Here is a 21,926-nt window from a genome sequence, read left to right on the forward strand (position 1 = left end):
CAAATAGATTTTAAGAGAAATTAAATAAATTATTATATCCAGTCATTCAATTAATTCCATTATTTCGAGGCAGAAAATATAAATAACAAGAAAGCCTGAAGGGAAATAGTTTTTTATATGCCTCGCCAGTCTTCGGACTGCTGAGGGAGGATGGCAAATAGCAGTGCAGCTGAGCGGCAGCAGCAACATGACACACAGCTTTTTATGGCATGGAGCAAAGCCAAAGTTCCACCCCTGAAGCTGTGGTAGTTGATCACTATCACTGGAGGACAGAGAGGACAGTGCATGCTGTCTTGGAGAGAGAGAGATAGTGAGAGATAGACACTGACAACTGACACACACCTGTCTCGCATATCTGTACATTCACACAGGAGCTGTGGTGTAGCCATCACTCACTCAGCAGATTCCGTCGTGGTGGACGGTTTACGTCAAGATGCTCTGTTTGAACTGGCTTCTGGTTGGCGCTCTTCTGGCACTTGCAGGTAAAAGTTTTGTTTTTAACTTCATGTGATGTTTGATGTGTCAGTGTGAATACGTAGAAGGCATTTTTGAGTGAGGGCTCATTGGCTGCTAAAGGGTTCAATATTAATTGCCATCTGCTGTTTGTGTCATGCCTGTTGGTTTCTTCATTGTAAAATCTTTACATTGAACTTGCCTGAGATATGCGCATCATTATCTCATGATAATGATGCGCATATCAATGTGTACATTATGCTTGTCTCATAGTGGATCATTTGATTGATTCTATCATGGTTGAGAAAGCTATGTGAGTTGTACCGTAATTTTACAAGAGATATTATTACAAATATTTGTTCCTGGCTGGTTTATCCTTCCTCCACACATAACTGCATTTTATTCTCATTTGTTCCTGGTGGAAGTTGCAAAGATTTTCTCTGGTACAGATTGAGTCACTCGCTGTAAAGGGTGATGAAATCAGTGACTGAACAAAAACAATGTTCACCTTTGATCTATGAATGGGCATGCACAGCTGAATCACTGTCACTTTCTAAAAGTGTCTTCCTGCTGTAATTAAAATGTTTTCCCATTTTAGAAAGCTGGAACGTCGTTCATGCTGATGATGGGTCTGAAAGGAACTGCTCTGCAATGCCACCGGTAAGTGATGTAGACATCATGATGCCATCATGCACCATATCTCCTTGTAAACTGTTTCCCTCCTGGAGACACAAAGTAAATGGTGATTCATCTCATGTCAGTGAATTTCAGGATGTCGAACAACCCTTCTCTTTCCCCACATTACTGTAACTAGCTAGTCTGGGTCTGTAACCGGTGTAGGTGCGTGAAATAAGGAGCCAACGCAGGGAGGTAGTTTCAAATAGCAATAGATATATTAACAAAAGCACGCGTAACTCTCAGGCGCACAGGCGCAAAACAAGCGTGCAGACAGCTCAAATACAAACGTACACCGCACATAGAACAATACCACACAAAGACAGCCAGAAACACAGGAACTTATATAAGCGATCTAATGAGGGAATGGACACCAGGTGTGTGCAATAACAAGACAGGACAGTGCCGTGGGAGGAGGAGCGGCGTGGCTAGAAGGCCGGCGATGACGCGCGCCGAACACCATGTCGGGAGGGGTGGCGCGCGTCCTCCATGCGCGTCCTCGTTACAGGGGCTATGTTTATAAAGGATTTTTGATTTAGGATCAGGTCCCTCCTGTCATTTCTTCTTTCGTTCATTGTAACAAGGCACAACTGATCATTGTCATATGATCAGTTGTCACAAGGCACACGTCATGGTACACACCCTAGAATAGACACGTATGAATGTACTCTGAACTAAAATGTAAACGTGACATCTGATAATCTTTGGCCAAATGTCAGGGAATGGATTATCTTGGCAAAAGAGAAATGCTCACTAACAGGGATACCAATGTATGCCCGAAATGTGAGGGAAATTAACTTTGTTTGCATAGGGACATTTTGTGTTCACCTCATGAAACCTGGGAGAAACTCTTGACTGTACACTTTGTGCTCATATTTTAGTACAGTACTAAATACACGATCGCTGCTTTTGAATATTGTTTGGCTTAAGTCGGGATTCCAGGAAACCTTCAAGTTCTATCCAACCTTATCTTGATAAATCTACCCTTTGTGACTGTCTATCATGTTGGTTAAGAAAGAGGCCCTTCTCAGTCAATAGATGAAAAAAGAGTTGGATGATTGATTTTCAGAGCAAGATTAGGTTTTATTGACAACAGGTGCCATGGAGGAAGTCTTGATTGCAGCAATCAGTTTTGTACTCAAAATAACATCACAGATTTGGCCTGATGGTGATTGGTCTTCACATATTAACATGTTAATATATATACAATTGAAAAAATATACCAGATTTGTGATGATTGGACAAGTCTACCATTACCTCACCAGACTTTAGTAACTGGATCCAGGTCACAATGGTTATGTTGGTTTGAAATAAATTGGAAACAATTGCGGCAAAAAAATACTTTGCAATCCTGTGAAATATAAAGGCAATAAGAGGAAGTGGGTTGTGTATATCACCCTATTGTTTTTGGCACTGGGGTACTCCTGTTTGTACAGTACCAGTCAAAGGTTTATACATACCTACTCATTCAGGATATTTCTTTATATTTTCCTATTTTCCACATTGTAGAATAATAGTGAAGACATCAAAACTATGAAATAACACAGATGGAGTAATCAAAAGTTTTTAACAACTCAAAATACATTTATATTTTGCTGTAGATTCTACAAAGTAGTCCCCCTTTACCCTGATGACAGGTAAACTCTCAACAAGCTTGAGGTAATATGTCATATTTTATAGTTTTGATGTCTTTACTATTATTCAACCAAATCTAAAAAATAGCAACAACAAGAATGAGTTGGTGTGTCCAAACATTTGACCCATGTATTATATATTTTATATAGAGTTTGATCCGGAAATATTTGGGCACAGAGAAATTTTTTGTAATTTTGTCTCTGTACACCACCACAATGGATTTCAAATGAAAGAACCAAGATGCGATTGAAGTCCTGACTTTTAGCTTCAATTCAAGGGGTTGAACAAAAATATTGTATGGAATTGTAATTTCCATGCCCAGTCCCATTATTTCAGGGGCTCAAATGTAATTGGACAAATGAACACAATCTTTTAGGCAATGACAATCTTTTCAGGCAATGACAGCTTGAACTCTGGAAAGCATGGAGATCACCAAACGTCGGGTTTCCTCCTTTATGATTCTTTGCCAGGCCTTTAATGCAGCTGTCTTCAGTTGTTGTTTGTTTGTGGGTCTTTCTGCCTTAGGTTTGTCTTCAGCAAGTGAAATGCTTGCTCGATCGGATTGAGATCAGGTGATTGACTCTGACTTGCAGAATATTCAATTTATTAGCCTTAAAAAACTCCTGGGATGCTTTAGCAGTATGTTTTGGGTCATTGTCCATCTGTAAAGTGAAGCACTGTCCAATCAACTCCAATCAAGCGCTGTCCAATCAAAACGCTGAATTTGGCTGAATCTGGGCAGAAAATATATCCCTATACACTTCTGAATTAATCCGACTGCTTCTGTCTTCTGTCACAACATCAATAAACACTTATGACCCAGTACCATTGGAAGCCATGTATGCCCATGCCATCACACTGCCTCCACCATGTTTTACAGATGATGTGGTATGCTTCGGATCATGAGCCATTCCAAGCCTTCTCCATACTTTTTTCTTCCCATCATTCTGGTAAATGTTGATCTTAGGTACATCTGCCCAAAGAATTCTGTTGCAAAACTGTGCTGGCATTTTTTGATGTTTTTTGGCAAAGTGTATTCTGGCCTTTCTGTTCTTGAGGCTTATGAATGGTTTGCAACTTGTGGTGAACTCTATGTATTTGCTCTCGTGGAGTCTTCTCTTCACGCTAGACTTGGATAATGTTATGCCTACCTCCCGGAGAGTGTTTTTCACTTGGCTGGATGTTGTGAAGGGGTTTTTCTTTATCATGGAAAGGATCCTACGATCATCCAAGACTGTTGTCTTCCGTGGATGTCCAGGCCTTTTTGTGTTGCAGAGCTCACCAGTGTGTTCTTTTGTTCTCAAAAAGTACCAAACTGTTGATTTGTCGGGGGGTTGGGCTAAGCCCCAAATGTATTGAGATCCTAGCGATGCCTCTGCACAGCAACAGTTTCCAAATGCAAATGCCGCACCTGGAATCAACTCCCAAACTTTTACCTGCTTAATTCATGAAGAAATAACAAAGAATAGTCCACACCTGTCCATCAAACTGCCTTTGAGTGAACTGTCCAATTACTTTTGGTCCCTTGAAAAAGAGGGAATTCCCTCAAATTAAAGCTGAGAGACTGCACTTTGAGCCCATATTCATTATTTAACTGTAACTTGAATATATTTTGGTAAACAGCCAAAATAACAAAATGTGTGTCAGTGTCCAATTATTTCCGATCCTCACTGTATATTAATATTGTAACAAGATGTTAACGACAGTTAATGACCACTAGTATTCTGAGTTTATGTTAACTTCATTTTCATCGTTGAGCCCGTGGCCATTCAGCTTCATTTGCATTTTGTTCCCTACAGATATTCAACATTTTTCTAATTTTAGAATTTTCAAACTCACACTAAACATTGCAAAACCCGCCAGACTTTCAAACACACACCTTTTTCACCACCACCACCACCACCACCATTTGCTCAGCAAAAACGTCCCCTCTTTAAAAAGATGGCCTACTTCCTCTCCCGGTCAGAGGTCAGACACCACAAACAGTGTCCTCTTCCACTGAACCAGAAAAGGAGCAGCACCAACATAAAGCAAACACTAACACATTTCAAACCCCCAACTATTCACAAGTTACAGTACTTAGTAGCCCACTCCATCAGCACTGTATTTTTGCAACAACCTTGTCTGTCACAATATAGCGTGTATATCAATATTTTATACAAATAGACATTTACCACCCTAAAAGGTGCCTTAAGACTTTTGCACAGTATTTTACACCAAAAGTTGGAGAACTACAATATACTCTAGATTACATTACCTGTCTTCCGTGTGGATCTACGAGCAATATAGACTAAAGTAGTCAGGCCTTGCTTGGTCCAAAGAACAGAGGCTGTATTGTGCAAAACATGATGTGTGTGTCCTTTAGCAAAAGCACACAGAAAAACTATTACTTTTCCCCTCTCCCCAGTCCCATTAAGGCCCGTCTGTGATACTCTCTTGTCTTCTGTTTGTCCCAGTACCTTCCGCCCACGGCGGTCAACACCACTCAGCGGCTGCGGGCCCTGAGGGAAACGATGAGTTCCCTCAACGTCTCAGCGTACATCATCCCAGGGACGGACGCTCACCTGGTAGGGGCAGTGTGTGCTGTACGAATGTCTGCATGTGTCCGGGTGTGTATGTGACACTGAAACGGCCTGTCTTTCCAACAGAGTGAGTACATCGCCCAACGTGACGCACGGATGGCCTTCATGACAGGCTTCACGGGCTCTGCAGGTGGGTCCTTCCCTGCCCTACATCCCCCTTTGTTTTCTCTTCCTGAGCCTTCATTTCACATTTCCTCTTTGTCCTCTTCTCCTGAACCCCCCCCCCCCGACAAAACCTTCCGCTCGTCATCTCCTATCTCATAGTCCCACTCTCATGCCACTATGTCCTCTTATCCCGTCTCCTCTTTTTCGCTGATTCTCCTTCTCACATCCGTCAGCTTCCTGCCCCCTCACTAGGCCACTGAGGAGAGACGACTCAGTGAATGTCCACAGGAAGATTGATGTACTCCCTGACTTATGCAGTGACCTGAATATGTGATGAAATCCTTTTCTGTTCTAGATCTCTGTCAGGTGAATGAAACATTCCAAGTACCGTTCGAATGTCTCCCCTGAGACCATTTTTGGAATCTGCCAGATGGTCAGATTTTAGATTAGAAACTCCCTGATGGTACTGCAGTCTGATTGCAGTTTCCATGTATCTCACGTGCTTTGAAACATGTCTGTGCTGGGGTGCAGATGTATGTTTGCCTTTTGCTAACATGAACCCTCAGCTGTCCCACTCCCATTCACAAGAGGCTAGAGCAGAGCAGAAAGGGAACATTTGGTTAAACACATAAAAAACTAGCTACCCTTTTAGCCTCCCACATCTTCAAGTAAAATAATAACATTTAATCTAATAAATATGCCCTGGGAAATATTATACTTGTTGCTGTAACTTACAGCATGATCCCATTAGCTAGCCCTAGAGTCCCAAATCTCCAAGCAAAATAAGCAGTTAAAATTAACATGTGCCGGCAAAATGTATACTGAACGGTGTGACCTACAATATTATTCCTCTTCCCAGGTTGATCTGCTACTTGAATGTATTCAGTCCCATATCATATTGTTGAAAGAGAATTATGCACATGGCCGGCTAGTCAGCTACAGCAGCATATACATTTAACAATAGCCTGTAATCACCAGTCATTACTGCTCTAGAAAAATGCTTTTTAGGTGAATTTCTGCTGTTTGTTATATGTGGAATATAGGGGCCTTTGATGTATACTGATGTGACTATACTCTAGCTTGGTCAGATTGGAACCAAGCTACAAAACAACCCCCACAGGTTAGAAAGGATAAAAGATTACATTTGCTTTGTTGTCAGTTGAATGCAAGTATGTAACATAATTTGACTTTAGCTTTTGACATAGCCCCTTCAGTTTGGAGAGTTTGGGGAGAATGACATGCCACATTCCAATTTTCAGGCTATGCAAGATTGTGTTGATCAGGGATCTGTTCTATAAGAGTCCATTTGTCCCATAAAATTAAATTGAAACATTGCATTACATTCTATATGTTGCACTTCCATAACGTTTGTCTTGACTGTGTCACTGGCTGGGAACTCAATTGATCAATGCATATATAATCTGGAGCAATATTTATTCAGGACTGGCTACGTTTTTCCACTCATCCCCCAAGGGATTCAAACCCACAACCTTGACATTGCAAGTGTCAAGCTCTGTCATGCAGCAGAGCTATGACAAACAGACTGCCATAGCAACCAAGGAGCATTTAAGGCCAAAATGCAGAATGTTCTTTACTGGCCGAGTATGTAATAAGATCTGAATCCAATTGTGCATGCCTTTGACATGATGAAGACAAGACTGAAGACAAAAAAGCCTTGAAACAAACAGGAACTGAAGATGCCTGCAGCACAGGCCTGGCAGAGGATCACAAGGAAAGTTACAATCTGTCGGATGATATCTACTGGATGCGGACTTCAGGCAGACATTTGGGATATATGACCAACAACATAACATGACAATTAGATTGTCCACAACGCTAATCTGTCCAATTATTTTTGGCATCCTAAAATCGGGCGACAAAGCACAAAACATGCTGTCGTTTCTTAATGTTTAATCTGAAATTGATAAGATATAGAACTTAATTAGAGCTGACAGTCTGAACATTAACCCCATAGTCATTATATCATTTTAAATCTCAAGTGCTGAAATACGGAGTAAAATTTAATTAAAATGTGTTACTGTTCAAATACTTTTGAACCTCACTGTAGAAGTTGCTGCAGGGAGGCTCTAATGCAGAAGCAGAGAAACTGTCTACTGGGGCTTTTTGGTGACGGCATATAGATTTATCAGACAATCAGAGCAAATGTTCTCCAAACACTAAGCACAAGAGACTTCTACAAAACTACATCAGCTGCTACAGAATCACAAAGTGTCAAAGATACATAATCAGTGTGTGCCTGGTCTAGAATGGAAGCAAACATTAACCATGACATTGGATACCGGTAGTAAAAAGGACTTAAACTGATACACATGTAAAGCATAACATACTGCAGGGACTCTATTGACCATTAACCTTTTTTCATGGGAAATATTCCCATGTCTCAGTGTGTCTGACAGGAAATAAATAGAGAGGTCAACCTCTGTATTAAAAAGAGAAAATGGAAACGGTTTTGATTGAATTTTTGATTGTGACATGAAAATGGCTTTTTTTTCATTTTGGATTTATTGTTACCGTCCTTCATGTGATGCCCTTGTCATATGTAAACTATAAGAACGCATTATGTAGCCTATAAGAATGCATAACTCCAACACAACTGCAACCACACATTATTTGGACAGAACCAATCTTAATGCCCCTCTCCCTCCCCAGGCACAGCTGTGGTGACCCAGAACAAGGCAGTGCTGTGGACAGACAGTCGCTACTGGGTCCAGGCTGAACGCCAAATGGACTGCAATTGGGAGCTGAAGAGAGATGGTGAGAAGCGACTGTGTTGCTAATTAGTGACCAGGGAAGCAGACTGTTTGGCCCTGTCGTAAGCCTCTCCTTTCAAATGTCTACCTACACCTGAACATTGGATGGAGAGCACACACACATTTAAAAGTGGCATGGAGACAAGCTGATGTATAATCATTTTATTATAATGAAAGAGCTAACCTTAAACAAACACATTTACAAGTTGGTAAACATTATTTAAAGGGTGTGTTGAACATATGATACTTTATTTGTACAAATGACTCTTGAGACAATGTTTCCAAGCATGTAAATATGGAAGAACTATGATAATATTGTAAAAGCACCAGAATGGTAAACACTAGTTAGTTTAATCTGAACAGTATGTAGCATCTTGATGAAGAAGATGACTGTTGCTTTTACCACAGTGTAGTTTGAATTCATTATGGCTTCTTTGTTAGCTGAACATTAATGTTTATAAGTAAATCTAATTTCATTTTGTATACGTTTTTAAAGGGCATTCATAGCAACTTCAATACAGTTCTAACACTTGTGGTAACGCGTTCGTCATGTTATAACCTCAATCTTTAACATGTGTTGAACTAATATCTGATCTGTCCTATTGTTGCTCCTACTCCACAGTGTCCATTAGCAGTATAACTGCCTGGCTGATTCAGGAGGTGGCGGACTCTGACGGCATAGCCTTTGACCCCTTCCTCTTCTCTATCGGTAAAGCCGCCAATATACCGTAGCTTCATCACCCTTGACAGACTACGGCACTCTGCCCATTAGTATTAAATCAGACATACATTTTGCTCCACAGTAGCGACGGGCCACTTAATATGTACTGCCTATATTGATGTTATCCCCACATATTACCCAGGTCACAACAGATGTAGGTGATTGTGGATTTGACAAAGAGCTGCTAACGACTGAAGTAATTCTGGTAACGGGGACAACGAGAGGCTTCCGTTAATTTTTCAACGGGCGTTGAATTTTGCATATTTCCATATGTTCACTAGGCCAGGGGAAGGAGCAATCTATTATTTGAAAATGTTTGGCCACCTCGTTATTTTCAACACAACAAGTATTATTTCTCAAATGTTATTTGGGTTTTGAGCGCACAAAAATTATTTGTACTTAGTCGTTCCTTGTCGGCACTGGTCGGTGCAGCTTAAATAAACCCTAGCGATCATTCATATACCAGCGAACGCTCTCATCTAAAGCGTCTTAAAGCATACTGTATTTTTAATTATACGCAACGGTTGTGTATGGTATATCTGCGTGGTGTTCTGTGATGGTTTCCTTGTTCTTCCACACAGAAACATATGAGGCCTACAGCCGCAACCTTGCACCAGCCAATATGGTCCTGAAGTCCCTCCCTGACAACCTGGTGGACACAGTGTGGAAAGACCGTCCCCCCGTTCCCTCCGATGTGCTCATCCGTCTCCCAGACAGAATCATAGGTGTGTGTGTATGTTCAGCTCTTATCTCCGGGCTGATGCCTTGATAGATATCTGCAAACGGCACAGAGCGACAACACACAGAATCATAAAGGTTCCATTGCATTGTTTATGGCTGGTGATCAAGGCAGGTTATTACTCTGTGGAAGTGGGCCAAGAAGTATGCTTGTCTTAATTAGACTCTCTGTTTGTTTTTCTCCAATAATAATCCCAGACGGTCCTTGTTTGTCTTGAAAGTTGTACCTTTTTGGTCTTCTGTCATCATCATTAGCTGGTGTTTTAATGGAGGGATCGTAAAATGATGGCTGTAACCCGTTGTGTTTGTGTTTTTTCTGGCGCCATCAACACTGGCTGATAGGGAGGACCTGGCAGATGAAAGTGGAACACATACGGAGTCAGATGAGGGACAATCCTTACAAGCCCACGGCGGTCCTTCTTTCCGCTCTGGACGAGACCGCCTGTAAGAACCACCCCCCGAATCCCGGAAACGTCCCATTCGGGTTTACTCGGCAAACGTCATCTATTCCCACTCTCTGTTTCAGGGTTGTTCAACCTGCGTGGGAACGATATCCCCTACAACCCTTTCTTCTACTCCTACACGCTGCTGACCTTGGATGAGATCTGGTGAGTCCAAAGTCGTCGTTGTTGTTGCCCCCCCACCCCCACTCCCTGAACCATAAAAGATTGAATGAGAATGGTCAAACGTGCCAGGTCCTTGTGCACCTGGTTCATGAGTTTTGGTCAGACTTGCCTGTCTGTCTGACTGACTTGCCTGTCTATCCCTCTCAGGTTATTCGTACACAAAGACAGAGTGACAAAGGAAATTAAAGATTACCTGAACGGCAGTTGTTTCCAGGCCAACTGTGTTCAGCTGATAGAATATAACCAAGTACGGAAAATGCTGAGTGATTACTTGACCAGACCAGGTGTAAAGGTGTGGATTGGGACGGAGTACACCAATTATGCCCTGTACGAGCTCATCGCCCCAGAGGTGAGGACACGGGCAGGGTATCATCTAGGGAAGAACCCCTTGTTGACTGGAAATGGGGCCTCAGTGGGAGGCAGATAGCCCAGGGTTTGTTAACTGGCCACTATGTGAAAGGTTGCTGGATCGAATCCCAAAGACGGCAAGGTGAAAAATATGTTGTAGGGTTAAGGGGTTTAAGGAGTGGATTGAGAATGAAAAACTGCCGATAGTTAAAACTACTGGTAATCGCTGTAAACCGTTAACATGGAATAAAAATATGTTGTGTCACAGTTTCTGTGCATCGCTACAGATGGACTGTGATAAAATAATCTCTCTCTTCAACAATACTTTAGGAAAAGTCACTGACCAGTGACTACTCTCCGGTTTTGACCAGTAAAGCAGTAAAGGACAAAACGGAGCAGCGCATCCTGAGAGAAGCTCATGTATGTGAAACACACACACAGTCCAGTCTGTTTTATATTCCCTTTCATTGTTGAGTTGTGCTCTTATAAAGCCATAAAGTCTCACAGGAGACGCCAGTGACTCTAATGGTTAAGCCTGAGAGCATTCAGATGCAGTGTCTTAACATTTGATATTGACAAGCCATTCCTTATTGGTCCTGTTATATTGGAGGCAATATTACATGGGTTTGTGAACGTGCTTGCAGTACCCTACTACGATCTACGCTTTTGGTTTTCAATCATCGCCAAAGCCTGCTTTCATGAGCGGGCGTTTTATGATAAATACCTTCATTCCTGTCGCCATGGCGACAGATAATGTCATTCTAAATCAAATATAAAGATCTGAGCTTGGCAGTAAGACATCGCAGGCGGTTGTCATGGCATTCACATTTGCTATGTTCCATAATTAGATATCAAGGATCTCCTGTTCCACTATGAAACAAATATATTAGAAGTAAGCGTTTGTGACATTTCTAGGGAAGTTGTTTTTTGAATTTGGTCTAGTATCAGTTTACACACCCTAACCTCAAACTCATATCCCAACCTAAACCATTATGAGGAAAAACTTATCTGAGATCATGCCTCAGATGGATCAAGTATGCAAGTTCTGATTTCAGATCCCTTTTTCCTTTTATATCATAATGAATAAGATTACATGGAACTGATTGTGTATCAGCTGTCCTAGTTAAAGGCGGTTGATACAAATGTAGAATATGTAGAATTTTTGCATTTTAAAATGAAAGTGTCCATTATTTATCTACAGTAATAATTAAATGCTTGTATTTCACAACACTTAACCAGAAAAAGTGCATCCTCTTCGCAGTTATAACGTACCTACATTTCCCCTTTAACTTATTGTCTTGTAAAGCAATGCCAGCACCTGATTGGCTGTGTAATCACGTTGTTGTCAGATGGTGACAGAATGTCGTTTTTTTTCTGGTAACAGACTTGGATTGTTGTCCCTTTAATCAATCACATATTGGCCAAAGAAGTAAAACATATACTAATCTTTCAATCTGTTAGCATGCAGTTTAAGAATGAATAATAATACTGGCAAGTAGCAAGAATGGTTTAGCACATGGACATTAACAATGAAATACCAAACCACAAGCCTAGAATGCTGAAACGTAACAAAGAAAAAATGGCTGAAAAAATTCTAGGCAGATTATTTACTTTGAAGTGAATAAAAAAACAAGCATTGTAGGTTTGCTCTTTTATAATTTTCTTTTTACTGGTCAACCAATGTTAAAGGAAAGTTACAGGCACGAGTGCAGGTGGATCTTTGGGGGGTATTCAGTTGCTCTTGTCAATTTCCATATACAGAGAAAGTGAATGACAGAATATTCATTATAAAACATATTTACACCATTTGGATTGGGAGGAATTGGTATGATACCGGGTTCTCGGTAGTAAATCGGACTCGTTCCAGGTGGGGGTTGGCCTCCGCCAGGGCTGCGCTTTGTCACCAATCCTGTTTGTAACTTTTATGGACAGGATATCAAGGTGTAGTCGGGGTGGGGAGGGGTTGCAGTTCGGTGGGCTGGGAATCTCATCGCTGCTTTTTGCAGATGATGTGGTACTGATGGCATCAACGGTCTTTGACCTTTAGCACTCACTGGACCGGTTTGCAGCCGAGTGCGAAGCGGTTGGGATGAGGATTAGCACCTCTAAATCTGAGGCCATGGTTCTCAGCAGGAAACCGATGGAGTGCCTCCTCCGGGTAGGGAATGAGGCGTTACCCCAAGTAAAGGAGTTCAAGTATCTCGGGGTCTTGTTCGCGAGTGAGGGTACAATGGAGCGGGAGATTGGCCGGAGAATCGGAGCAGCAGGGGCGGTATTGCATTCGCTTTACCGCACCGTTGTGACGAAAAGAGAGCTGAGCCGGAAGGCAAAGCTCTCGATATACCGGTCAATTTTCCTTCCTACCCTCACCTATGGTCATGATGGCTGGGTCATGACCGAAAGAACAAGATCGCGAGTACAAGCGGCTGAAATGTGTTTTCTCAGAAGGGTGGCTGGCTTCTCCCTTAGGGATAGGGTGAGAAGCTCAGCCATCCGTGAGGAACTCGGAGTAGAGCCGCTGCTCCTTTGCGTCGGAGCCAGTTGAGGTGGTTGGGTATCTGGTAAGGATGCCCCCAGGATGTCTCCCTAGGGAGGTGCTGGGAGGAGACCTCGGGGTAGGCCCAGGACTAGGTAGAGAGATTATATTTTGACACTTGCCTGGGAATGCCTCGGGATCCCCCAGTCAGAGCTAACAAATGTGGCTCGGGAAAGGGAAGTTTGGGGTCCCCTGCTGGAGCTGCTGCCCCCGCGACCCTGTACGGATAAGCGGATGAAGATGAGATGGTATGATGTCCTACTGATGTAATGGGACTAATATCTTTTGCTGTCTGATTGTCTTCTTCTGCTCTCTGTAGATGAGGGATGCGGTGGCAGTCATCCAACTACTAATGTGGCTGGAGAAAGTTGTACCAGAGGGGAAAGAGACGGAGATGACCGCAGCAAAATTTGTCAATGAGTGTCGCAGGTGAGGGAGAATACACACACACACACTGGAAAAAACAAACACACCCAAACAGCTAACACAATCTTTGACTCTCGGCAGCAAGCAGAAAGAGAACCGAGGGCCAAGCTTTGAGACCATATCTGCTAGTGGCCCCAATGCAGCTCTCGCCCATTATAGGTAACTCTGACTTCCTGTTCTGTGATGTCTCTTTAATATGGCCGCCATTATCTGCCTCTCATTACTGATAGAACCTGTTGTCTCGTCAACAAACATGGTATTTCAGCCCTTCAAATGAAACCAGCAGAAAGCTGACTGTTAAGGAGATGTATCTGGTGGACTCCGGTGGCCAGTATCTGTGAGTAGACAAGCTTTCTCACTACAGCTGAGAATATAGTTGGTTCTACATTGCTGAATGCTGAGGGGCTGAGAGCAAGGGTATGACCAAAGATTTCTGTTTACTGGTGTGATTTAGTTACATTAACCGGTTGATTTAAGGTTTGTGGGTTATGGTCATGATAGCTCATTTAAGGGCTTTATCCTTTCAGTTGTGTTGTGTGTGGTGCTAATTGCCATATACTACACAGTCCTGTACCTTGGTGCTTATATAACACCTAATTTCTATTAATACATTAGATTGGAAACGTACATTTATCATTCCTTGTTAGTCATTTAGCAGAGACCTTTTTTTTAGAGCAGCGTACTCTAATGGGCGCAAGGTTTTTTCTTAAAAATGGCATCCGTGAGTAATCTATTTCTAACCCATAGAGATGGGACCACTGACATCACACGAACGGTTCATTGGGGGACGCCGACCGACATGCAGAAGGTTTGGCTATATACTCTATTAAGATGGTCCTCAGGAGCTAAGTAGCTCTATTTATCTCTATGTAGCCTATACCTAGCAAACAGGGGATGTCTTGAGGACGTCCAGGGGACCATGACACAACCTCCTGGTGTTCTGGGGATGTCCCAACGACTCCTTTTTGTCTGCAGGGTAGGTACTTCATATGTCTATACCTAAAATGTCAAACCCGTTCTCTGGTCAATGTCGATCTATTTCCCACACCATAGGAGGCCTTCACTCGTGTGCTCATGGGAAATATTGAGATCTCTCGAACCATCTTCCCCTCAGGGACAAGAGGTGAGTGCCATGCAATGTTCAAATGCACAGAAGCGGAGACATTTATTCAGGTCACATTCAAAGGTCTACATCTGATGGATATGTAAAAGAACAATGTGGTATTTTCCAAAACCACAAGAGGGCTCTTATTTTTCATCTCATTTCAAAGTACACCAATTTGAATCTGTTTGAGGCCATGTGTGATTAAATATATTTCCTTTGAGGACACAGATCCCACCTAACCATGTGTGACATTTTCAAATTTTGTTGCATTACGAAGTATCATTAAAACGGATGTGTGATTCTTCACAAATTATGTTGAAATATGTGAAAGTAGTAATAAACAGTGTTTTAGAAATATTATTGCAAAATGAAACAATGTAATTTAACATAGTAGTATAGTCAGAGCAATGTTAGAAAAGTATTTTTGCAGCAATGACCACCCCCCACATTCCCTCTCTCTCTCTCTCTCTCTCTCTCTCTCTTTGTCTCTCTCTCCTTCTCTTCATATATTTTTACATTATTCTTTCCAGAATTTGCCTCAAGGTTTAAATTATTTTGTACCAGTTTCAGTAGTCTGACATTTTGTATACAGGAAGGGCCAGTAAACCAGAGCGTAATGTTCACAGTGAGTGTTTAAGCACCAATCCTACAGAAAACATTGCCATATTCAAGGTTTGTCAGGATGATCATTTTTACAACAGTACAATTGGCAGTGTGGCTACAGAATGTGTTTTTGCAGAACAAGAAACAATTCTGAATTTAACTTGAATGTGGGTGGCATAGTAATTCATCAGGTGGACAGAACACCCTTAAAACATGATATTTGTAGGTGTTGATACTTAAACTCTTACCCGTTCAGGCTATAGATGTTACAGGGTGGTCAGCTGAGGCTTTGAGTAAAGAGCATACATTTTGTTTTGTTGGCATTAAGGAGTGTGGGGAGGTTAAAGAATGCATGCCGGATGTTATCAAAACTATGTTTGGAAAATACTGTAGTATTCAGTGAGGGGCCAGTATGAAAATATATGCACTCTCAGTTTCCTACTGTCACAAGAACTGAATCCTGTGGTGTTTTCAAAATCCCCATTTGTATCATGGTGAGATCGAAGAGCAGTTTCCGTCGCTCTTCAGCTTAGACTCAATATTTGATGTCTCTGTTGTTCAATACATTATCCACAGCATCATTTTTACTTGACAATCCTCTAAGAGATACTCAATATCTCGTTTCTTTTTGGTACCCATCAATCAAAAAAAGCCCTTTTTTATGACACTTTTTGTTATTTATTTGTTCAGCCAAACATGACTCCTACACTAATTTATTGTAAGCCCGCTGGGTGGGGAAAACATTTGCATCAACTATATAGTACTTATTCATTTCAATTGAATTGTTAAAAAAAAAGTTTAGAATTGCATTTCACTTTGACACATATAAAACATGATATTTTCTTTGCATTTACTAAATCCGTTTCAGTCGTACATTTGATGCAACAATATAGTCCGAATGAAAATTACTCATATTTGATCTACTGTGTACTGTATGTGTGGATCTTTTACTTTAACCATCACATGTCTGGTTGTGTTAAATCAGTGATTACTTCAACAGAGGAGGGAAAAGTACATGCTTGAAGTATGTAAACAAGTGTTTGTAAAGGCTCAAAGGATGTTTGACACATGGTCATGTAAACACGTGTGTTTATCAACAGGTATAAACATGGAGATGTTGGGGCGCCGGGCATTGTGGGAAGTGGGATTGAACTACGGCCACGGAACTGGTCATGGCGTGGGAAACTACTTTGGTGTCCATGAGTGTACGATTTCCTGACTCAACACAATTTATTTTATTTTTGTCTTCAGTAACATTTGATGGTAGTTAATGTCCAGTGACATGAAAAAAAATATAATACTGTAGTTAGCTTTTTTTTTTTTATGCAAAAAATCATTCAATCCCTGAAAAGGGAAGGTATGTAGCTGAAAATTTTGTGGTTACGGCTGTTCAGTTAAAAACATTCTCTGTTCACCTTCATAGGGCCTGTCGGTTTTCAGGGCAACAACATTCCATTCCGGGAAGGCATGTTCACCTCTATAGGCAAGACTACAAAATCAATATATTCATGCTTGTTATAGTGTGAAAATAGCAATCCTGTGCAAATATAATGTTCATAAAATATATAATGCCTGCTTACTTATCTTCAATTGAAATTGGGCAGCCATTAGGTTTTTTTTTTTAGCTGCCATTTTGTCTTGAATTGAAATCTTGGGATGGAGACCTTTATTTTATGAGCAGATGCACTGTATTTCTTCTAGAACCAGGATATTACAAGGAAAATGACTTTGGGATCAGGATTGAAGATGTCGTTGTTACTGTTCCGGCTCCCACAAAGGTACATAAATTACACAGCTGAAACCTTTCACTGGATTACTGAAAATATCAGATACCAGATAAGCCTTGAACATTGGCAGCATTCCTTATCAAAAGCTTAAGAATTTACTCGCTGTTCATAAAATTACTGCCTATTGTCAGATGTGAAATGTTAATGTCTGAAGATGTTGTGAAATCCGTGATGCATTGAGGGTAATATTGTGACTGACTGTTGTATTTATCCCCTACAGTACGGCCATAATTACCTGACCTTTGAGACTGTGTCATTAGTTCCGTATGACAAGAAGTTGATCGATACCTCTCTCATGAGCCCACAACAGGTAAGGACACCTAACTTGAATACACTGTCACAAAACCTACTTACTGTGGTGCCAGATATAAAAAATAAACTATCCAAAACAGTATTTTCTGTTGATTGTAGCTGGTTGTAGGCTCAAATCAATGGGCCTGTTACAACATCATGTTGTTCCCCTGAGCAAGGCATTCATCCCTGCCGCTCTAAATCATTGTGGATAAGTGTCTACTAAATAGAAAATGTCTACATAAAATGTTCAATATGTCCATCATACTGTATAGTTGCATGTTTTAAAATGTCCCTATCGATAGAATTACCATCACAATATGCTTTGTGTACATCAGTTATTGTTTATTTACATTGGCTATTGTTAATTTATTACATATTTATTACCACTGCAAAGTGTCAGGAATTGTTGTGTGTGTGTGTGTGTGTTTGTGTGGGTGTGTATAATCTCTGCGAGGTATTAGGTAATAATGATGACCGCGTTGCATAGCCCTCATGATTGGTAAAATCTACAAGTTTCTATCTACAAGTTTCAATTGTCTGTGACTTCTAATAGGACAGCATACTCTAAATATGCATTTGATTTGAGACTGACAGGTTGTGGTGTTTACCTCATGGTTATGAGTGTGGGTTTCCTCTGAAAATCCCCCATATTTTTTTTAAGATATGCACAGTCTTCTTGAGAAAACAAATGAATTCCTAGTAGCAGTGATATGACATTCTGTTTGTCTCAAAAGAACAAAGCCAGCACTTACAAATAACGTGGCCTGTTATAGATTAGCTAGTTAAATATAAACATAAGTTGACAGCTGGAGTCACAACCTAACAGAATAGTCTTACGTGGACAATCCTGGTGCTTATATATTGACGACTTATATCACGCAGGTGAGAGTGGAGAAGAGAGACGACTGCATTTCTGTCATTTAATTAATTCAGTCATCCTGATGATTAGCACTAAGCTCTCTAGCTGGCAGAAACCACACATGGCACCAGTTAAAACTTGTAAAATAAATGTTTATTTTGTTTGGCAAGGGATTTAACAACTTGTTTATGGTCACCATCTGGATGTTACTTTGGCATGACACTTTTAAAGATGAACTAAAATAGCTACACACCCCACACCCTTTTGTGACCTAATGTACTTTTAATTTTTTCTACTTCAATCCAGTGGTGACTATTAGTACAGCTATCATTGAGTAAAATGTACTTACTACTGCTGGGTTTTATGGATGACCACCTAGCTTTGCTAAAATGTATGCATTAACTGTAAGTCACTCTGGAAAAGAGCGAAAAACTGATTAAAATAATGAATTGCGATTAATAGAATAATCTTCTGCAGTCAAATGCTACACAAGGCTGCTGTATAAAAAACAAAACAGCCCTTTTATCTGGAGAGCTGCAGGGTGTGCAGGAGTTGGATCCAACACTGAATCACACCAAAGCATTTCAAGTTATGGTCCAAAACAGTCGCTTTCCTGATGGATAGTTAGTCACAACCAGATACTACTGTGTTTATTAAATCATTTCCCAATTCAACCAAGTGCATAAGGTAGGCTTCTTGAATAGGCAATGGAATAAGATAGTCAAGGGGGCAAGAAATGTTTATCTACAGACATGAATCAGGGGTATCGTTAATTCCACTATTAGAATATGTTTTGGTGTGAATGCAACTGGCAATGACATTAATGCTTAGCTAAAATTAGCAAAAATATAACATAAACATTACATACTGCCAAGCAACTTCCAGTTGTTTGGCAGAATTCATAAAGTAGTGACGAATAAACACAATAAACTAGTGACAAGTAAACACAAAAAACTTGTAACAAGAAAACATGAATATGCCCACTGTCCAAAGCTATTTTGAAAAATAATATATAAATCCTCAGGACAAGTCTACCGTAAATAAAGTTATTGATAAACAACAGGTGCATGCTGGTACCACGATCCTGACAGCTAATTTCATGTGCTAATTATGAATGGCTCAACAAGAAATGTGTTAACTGCGACAAAAACATTTACGAGTTAACTTTGATAGCCCTAATATCAGCAAATAACATTTACAAGAAATGGAAAATAAGGAACCTGAATGATTGTGTAAACTCTCCTAAGGCCAAACTTTTGCAGAGAATTCTCTATGAAGTTTCTATTCCCAATGGCTGCTGAGAAGGTTCATAACATAATTGTGACAACAGGCTAAACCAGATCTATTTGTTTCCATTCATCTCTCAGCTGTGCAACATGCTTCAGGAACGTCGGCCCCATGGTCCCCTAGCCTTGTATCTTTTATCTTGACTATTGTAATTGTGGAAGATGGAAAAGAGTTAGCCATTTATCAATTAAAAACTCTTCAGTCGTTAGCATAACAGTTCATTATTTCAGGTTTAATAATATATACAGGAAATATCAGGACAAAAGAGAACAGGTACAGAGACCAACACAGAGTAGTGTCATGACGGTTGTTCTGATTTTACATTGCTAAAGTCTGAGTTTGATGTAGCCTAGAGAATGCTAGGTTGCATACAGACATAGATCCAGGAGACACAGGTAATCATAAAATGTCAGTTGCCCTGCCAACTTGGTGAAAGCTCACATACGACAGCTGGGGCATGTTACTATTGGTGGTTTTGCTAACTCAGCTCTCCCCATAAGGAATAGAGTCCTGTTCCCCTCTATAAAACAAGAAGCAGGAGCCCCACTGCTACTATTAAGACGTTCCTCCAAAAGGGAGACTTCTTCTAGTGGTTTCTGACAGGCCCAAGGCCTAGTCGACCACACATAGATGGAGACATGGAGCCTTGCTCAGCCAACATTCCATTTATTACAGTGTGCCTGGATACAGAGAAGGGAAAGACATTGACCATGGAAGACATGGCTATTGTCATTGGTAGTGCATTAGGTAAACAGAATAACACAAACTCTGAAGGACTAATCAGGGGTGAAATAAGTACTGAAATAAATGTTCATTAGAAAACAAAATCCACAATGTCCCCCTTTCGTCCCATGAGGGACAATAAACTAGAAAACAGATACATATTATTTTAAAATTGGACAATCGGATAAGAAGGTGACTATTGCTGAACTTTGTTACTTCAGCACACAATAATTAATGATGTTTAATTCACTCAAGTCATTTCAAAATCCATGATCACTGATCACACAAAATAGAAATGAGTTTATTTGTTTCTGTTATTGGCCTTCAATTATAACCGTGTTCATATACTGAGGATTTAGCAGTTTGAATACAGTTAGCTAATGAGTAATAGTGAAACTCACACCATTCGATCTAGTCTCCTTTCGTATACAGGTCAGGTGCTTTTATTGCTAAGCTGCCTGTGTGTCACAACTGACTTGGGTCTGTTCCATTGCCTTGATGCTAACAGATGTCCGACTGACCAAAGTCTCTCCGACCCAAGTGCTCACTTCTCCCTCTCTTTCTTCCGTTTTAGCTGCAGTGGCTGGATTTATACTACCAGACCATCCGGAGGCTCCTGGTGCCTGAGCTGGACAGGCAGGGTCTGACTGAGGAGAAGGAGTGGATGCTGAGAAACACAGAGCCCCTCCAGAGGTCCACCGCCTCAGCTGCCATGTCGTCTTTCAGCCTGACCTTCACTGCCCTGGCCACTGCCCTCATCCACGACTTCATCTAAAGAGCCTGCGTCACCCATTCCTCTTCGCCTTCCTTTCATTCCTTAATCTTATTTCACTCCTGCTTAAGATCCAATATTATTAATGGTATCTGCCAGTCTGTTGTACTCCAGCCCTGGAGGGCTAAAACTATTTGGTTTTGTTTGTTCTACCAGGTAGATAATTGAACTCATTTGGTGTCAAAGATCTAAATTAGTCCCTGATTATGAACCAAGGTGTTATGATAAGAAAACTAGAATTGTTTCTGCCCTCCAGGACTGGAGTTGAATGATACCGGGTCCTTATTTATCAATATTGCGTAGAAACTATCCTAAATGTGTACTTATGGATGGGATTCAGAATTGTTGTACAAATAGGAAATGGGTTATATATCACTGGATCCTGAGACTGTTTTGCGCACAACCATAAGAGATAACCATTGATAAACATACATTTTGTTCTTAGACTCGGTGCTCATGCATGACCTTAGCTATTTGTATTTTGACACATCCCTACTTACCCCTATATCACAGGTGTCAAACCGGTTCCACGGAGGGCCGAGTGTCTGCAGGTTTTCACTCTCACCTTGTACCTGATTGATTAATTAGTTCACTAATTGGTTAATTTCTACCCCCACCTGGTTGTTCAGGTCTGACCTGGGAACCAATTTAAAGGAAAACCCAAAGACCTGCAGACACTCGGCCCTCCGTGGAACCGGTTTGACACCCCTGCCCTATATGGTCAAAATCACCCCTTTAAGTTGGTGGGGAACATATAGTGCCATAAATGACATACAACAAACCAAAAGCTGTCTGAAACAGTCAAGGTGCCATATTTAAACATGTTGAGTGCATGACAAAATGACTCAGTAATCGTATTATAATATTGGTTAAAATTAAT

The 21,926-nt window shown here is 40.9% G+C and overlaps 1 protein-coding gene across 1 annotated transcript; it reads left to right on the forward strand.

The window, feature by feature from the left end:
* The first annotated feature begins 252 nt into the window (after positions 1-252).
* xpnpep2 (X-prolyl aminopeptidase (aminopeptidase P) 2, membrane-bound) lies at positions 253-21,625 on the forward strand. The gene is made up of 21 exons (XM_010867705.5): positions 253-482; positions 1,052-1,113; positions 5,220-5,330; positions 5,412-5,475; positions 8,121-8,225; positions 8,844-8,930; positions 9,524-9,667; positions 10,023-10,124; positions 10,207-10,288; positions 10,454-10,655; positions 10,985-11,074; positions 13,510-13,619; positions 13,698-13,775; positions 13,882-13,953; positions 14,364-14,424; positions 14,670-14,739; positions 16,425-16,529; positions 16,748-16,807; positions 17,026-17,102; positions 17,332-17,421; positions 20,849-21,625. The coding sequence occupies exons 1-21, from the start codon at positions 434-436 to the stop codon at positions 21,047-21,049; spliced, it is 2,022 nt and encodes a 673-aa protein (XP_010866007.1). The 5' UTR covers positions 253-433; the 3' UTR covers positions 21,050-21,625.
* Positions 21,626-21,926: the final 301 nt, after the last annotated feature.

The sequence above is a fragment of the Esox lucius genome, chromosome 4, assembly GCF_011004845.1.
Source record: "Esox lucius isolate fEsoLuc1 chromosome 4, fEsoLuc1.pri, whole genome shotgun sequence".
Taxonomy (NCBI): domain Eukaryota; kingdom Metazoa; phylum Chordata; class Actinopteri; order Esociformes; family Esocidae; genus Esox; species Esox lucius.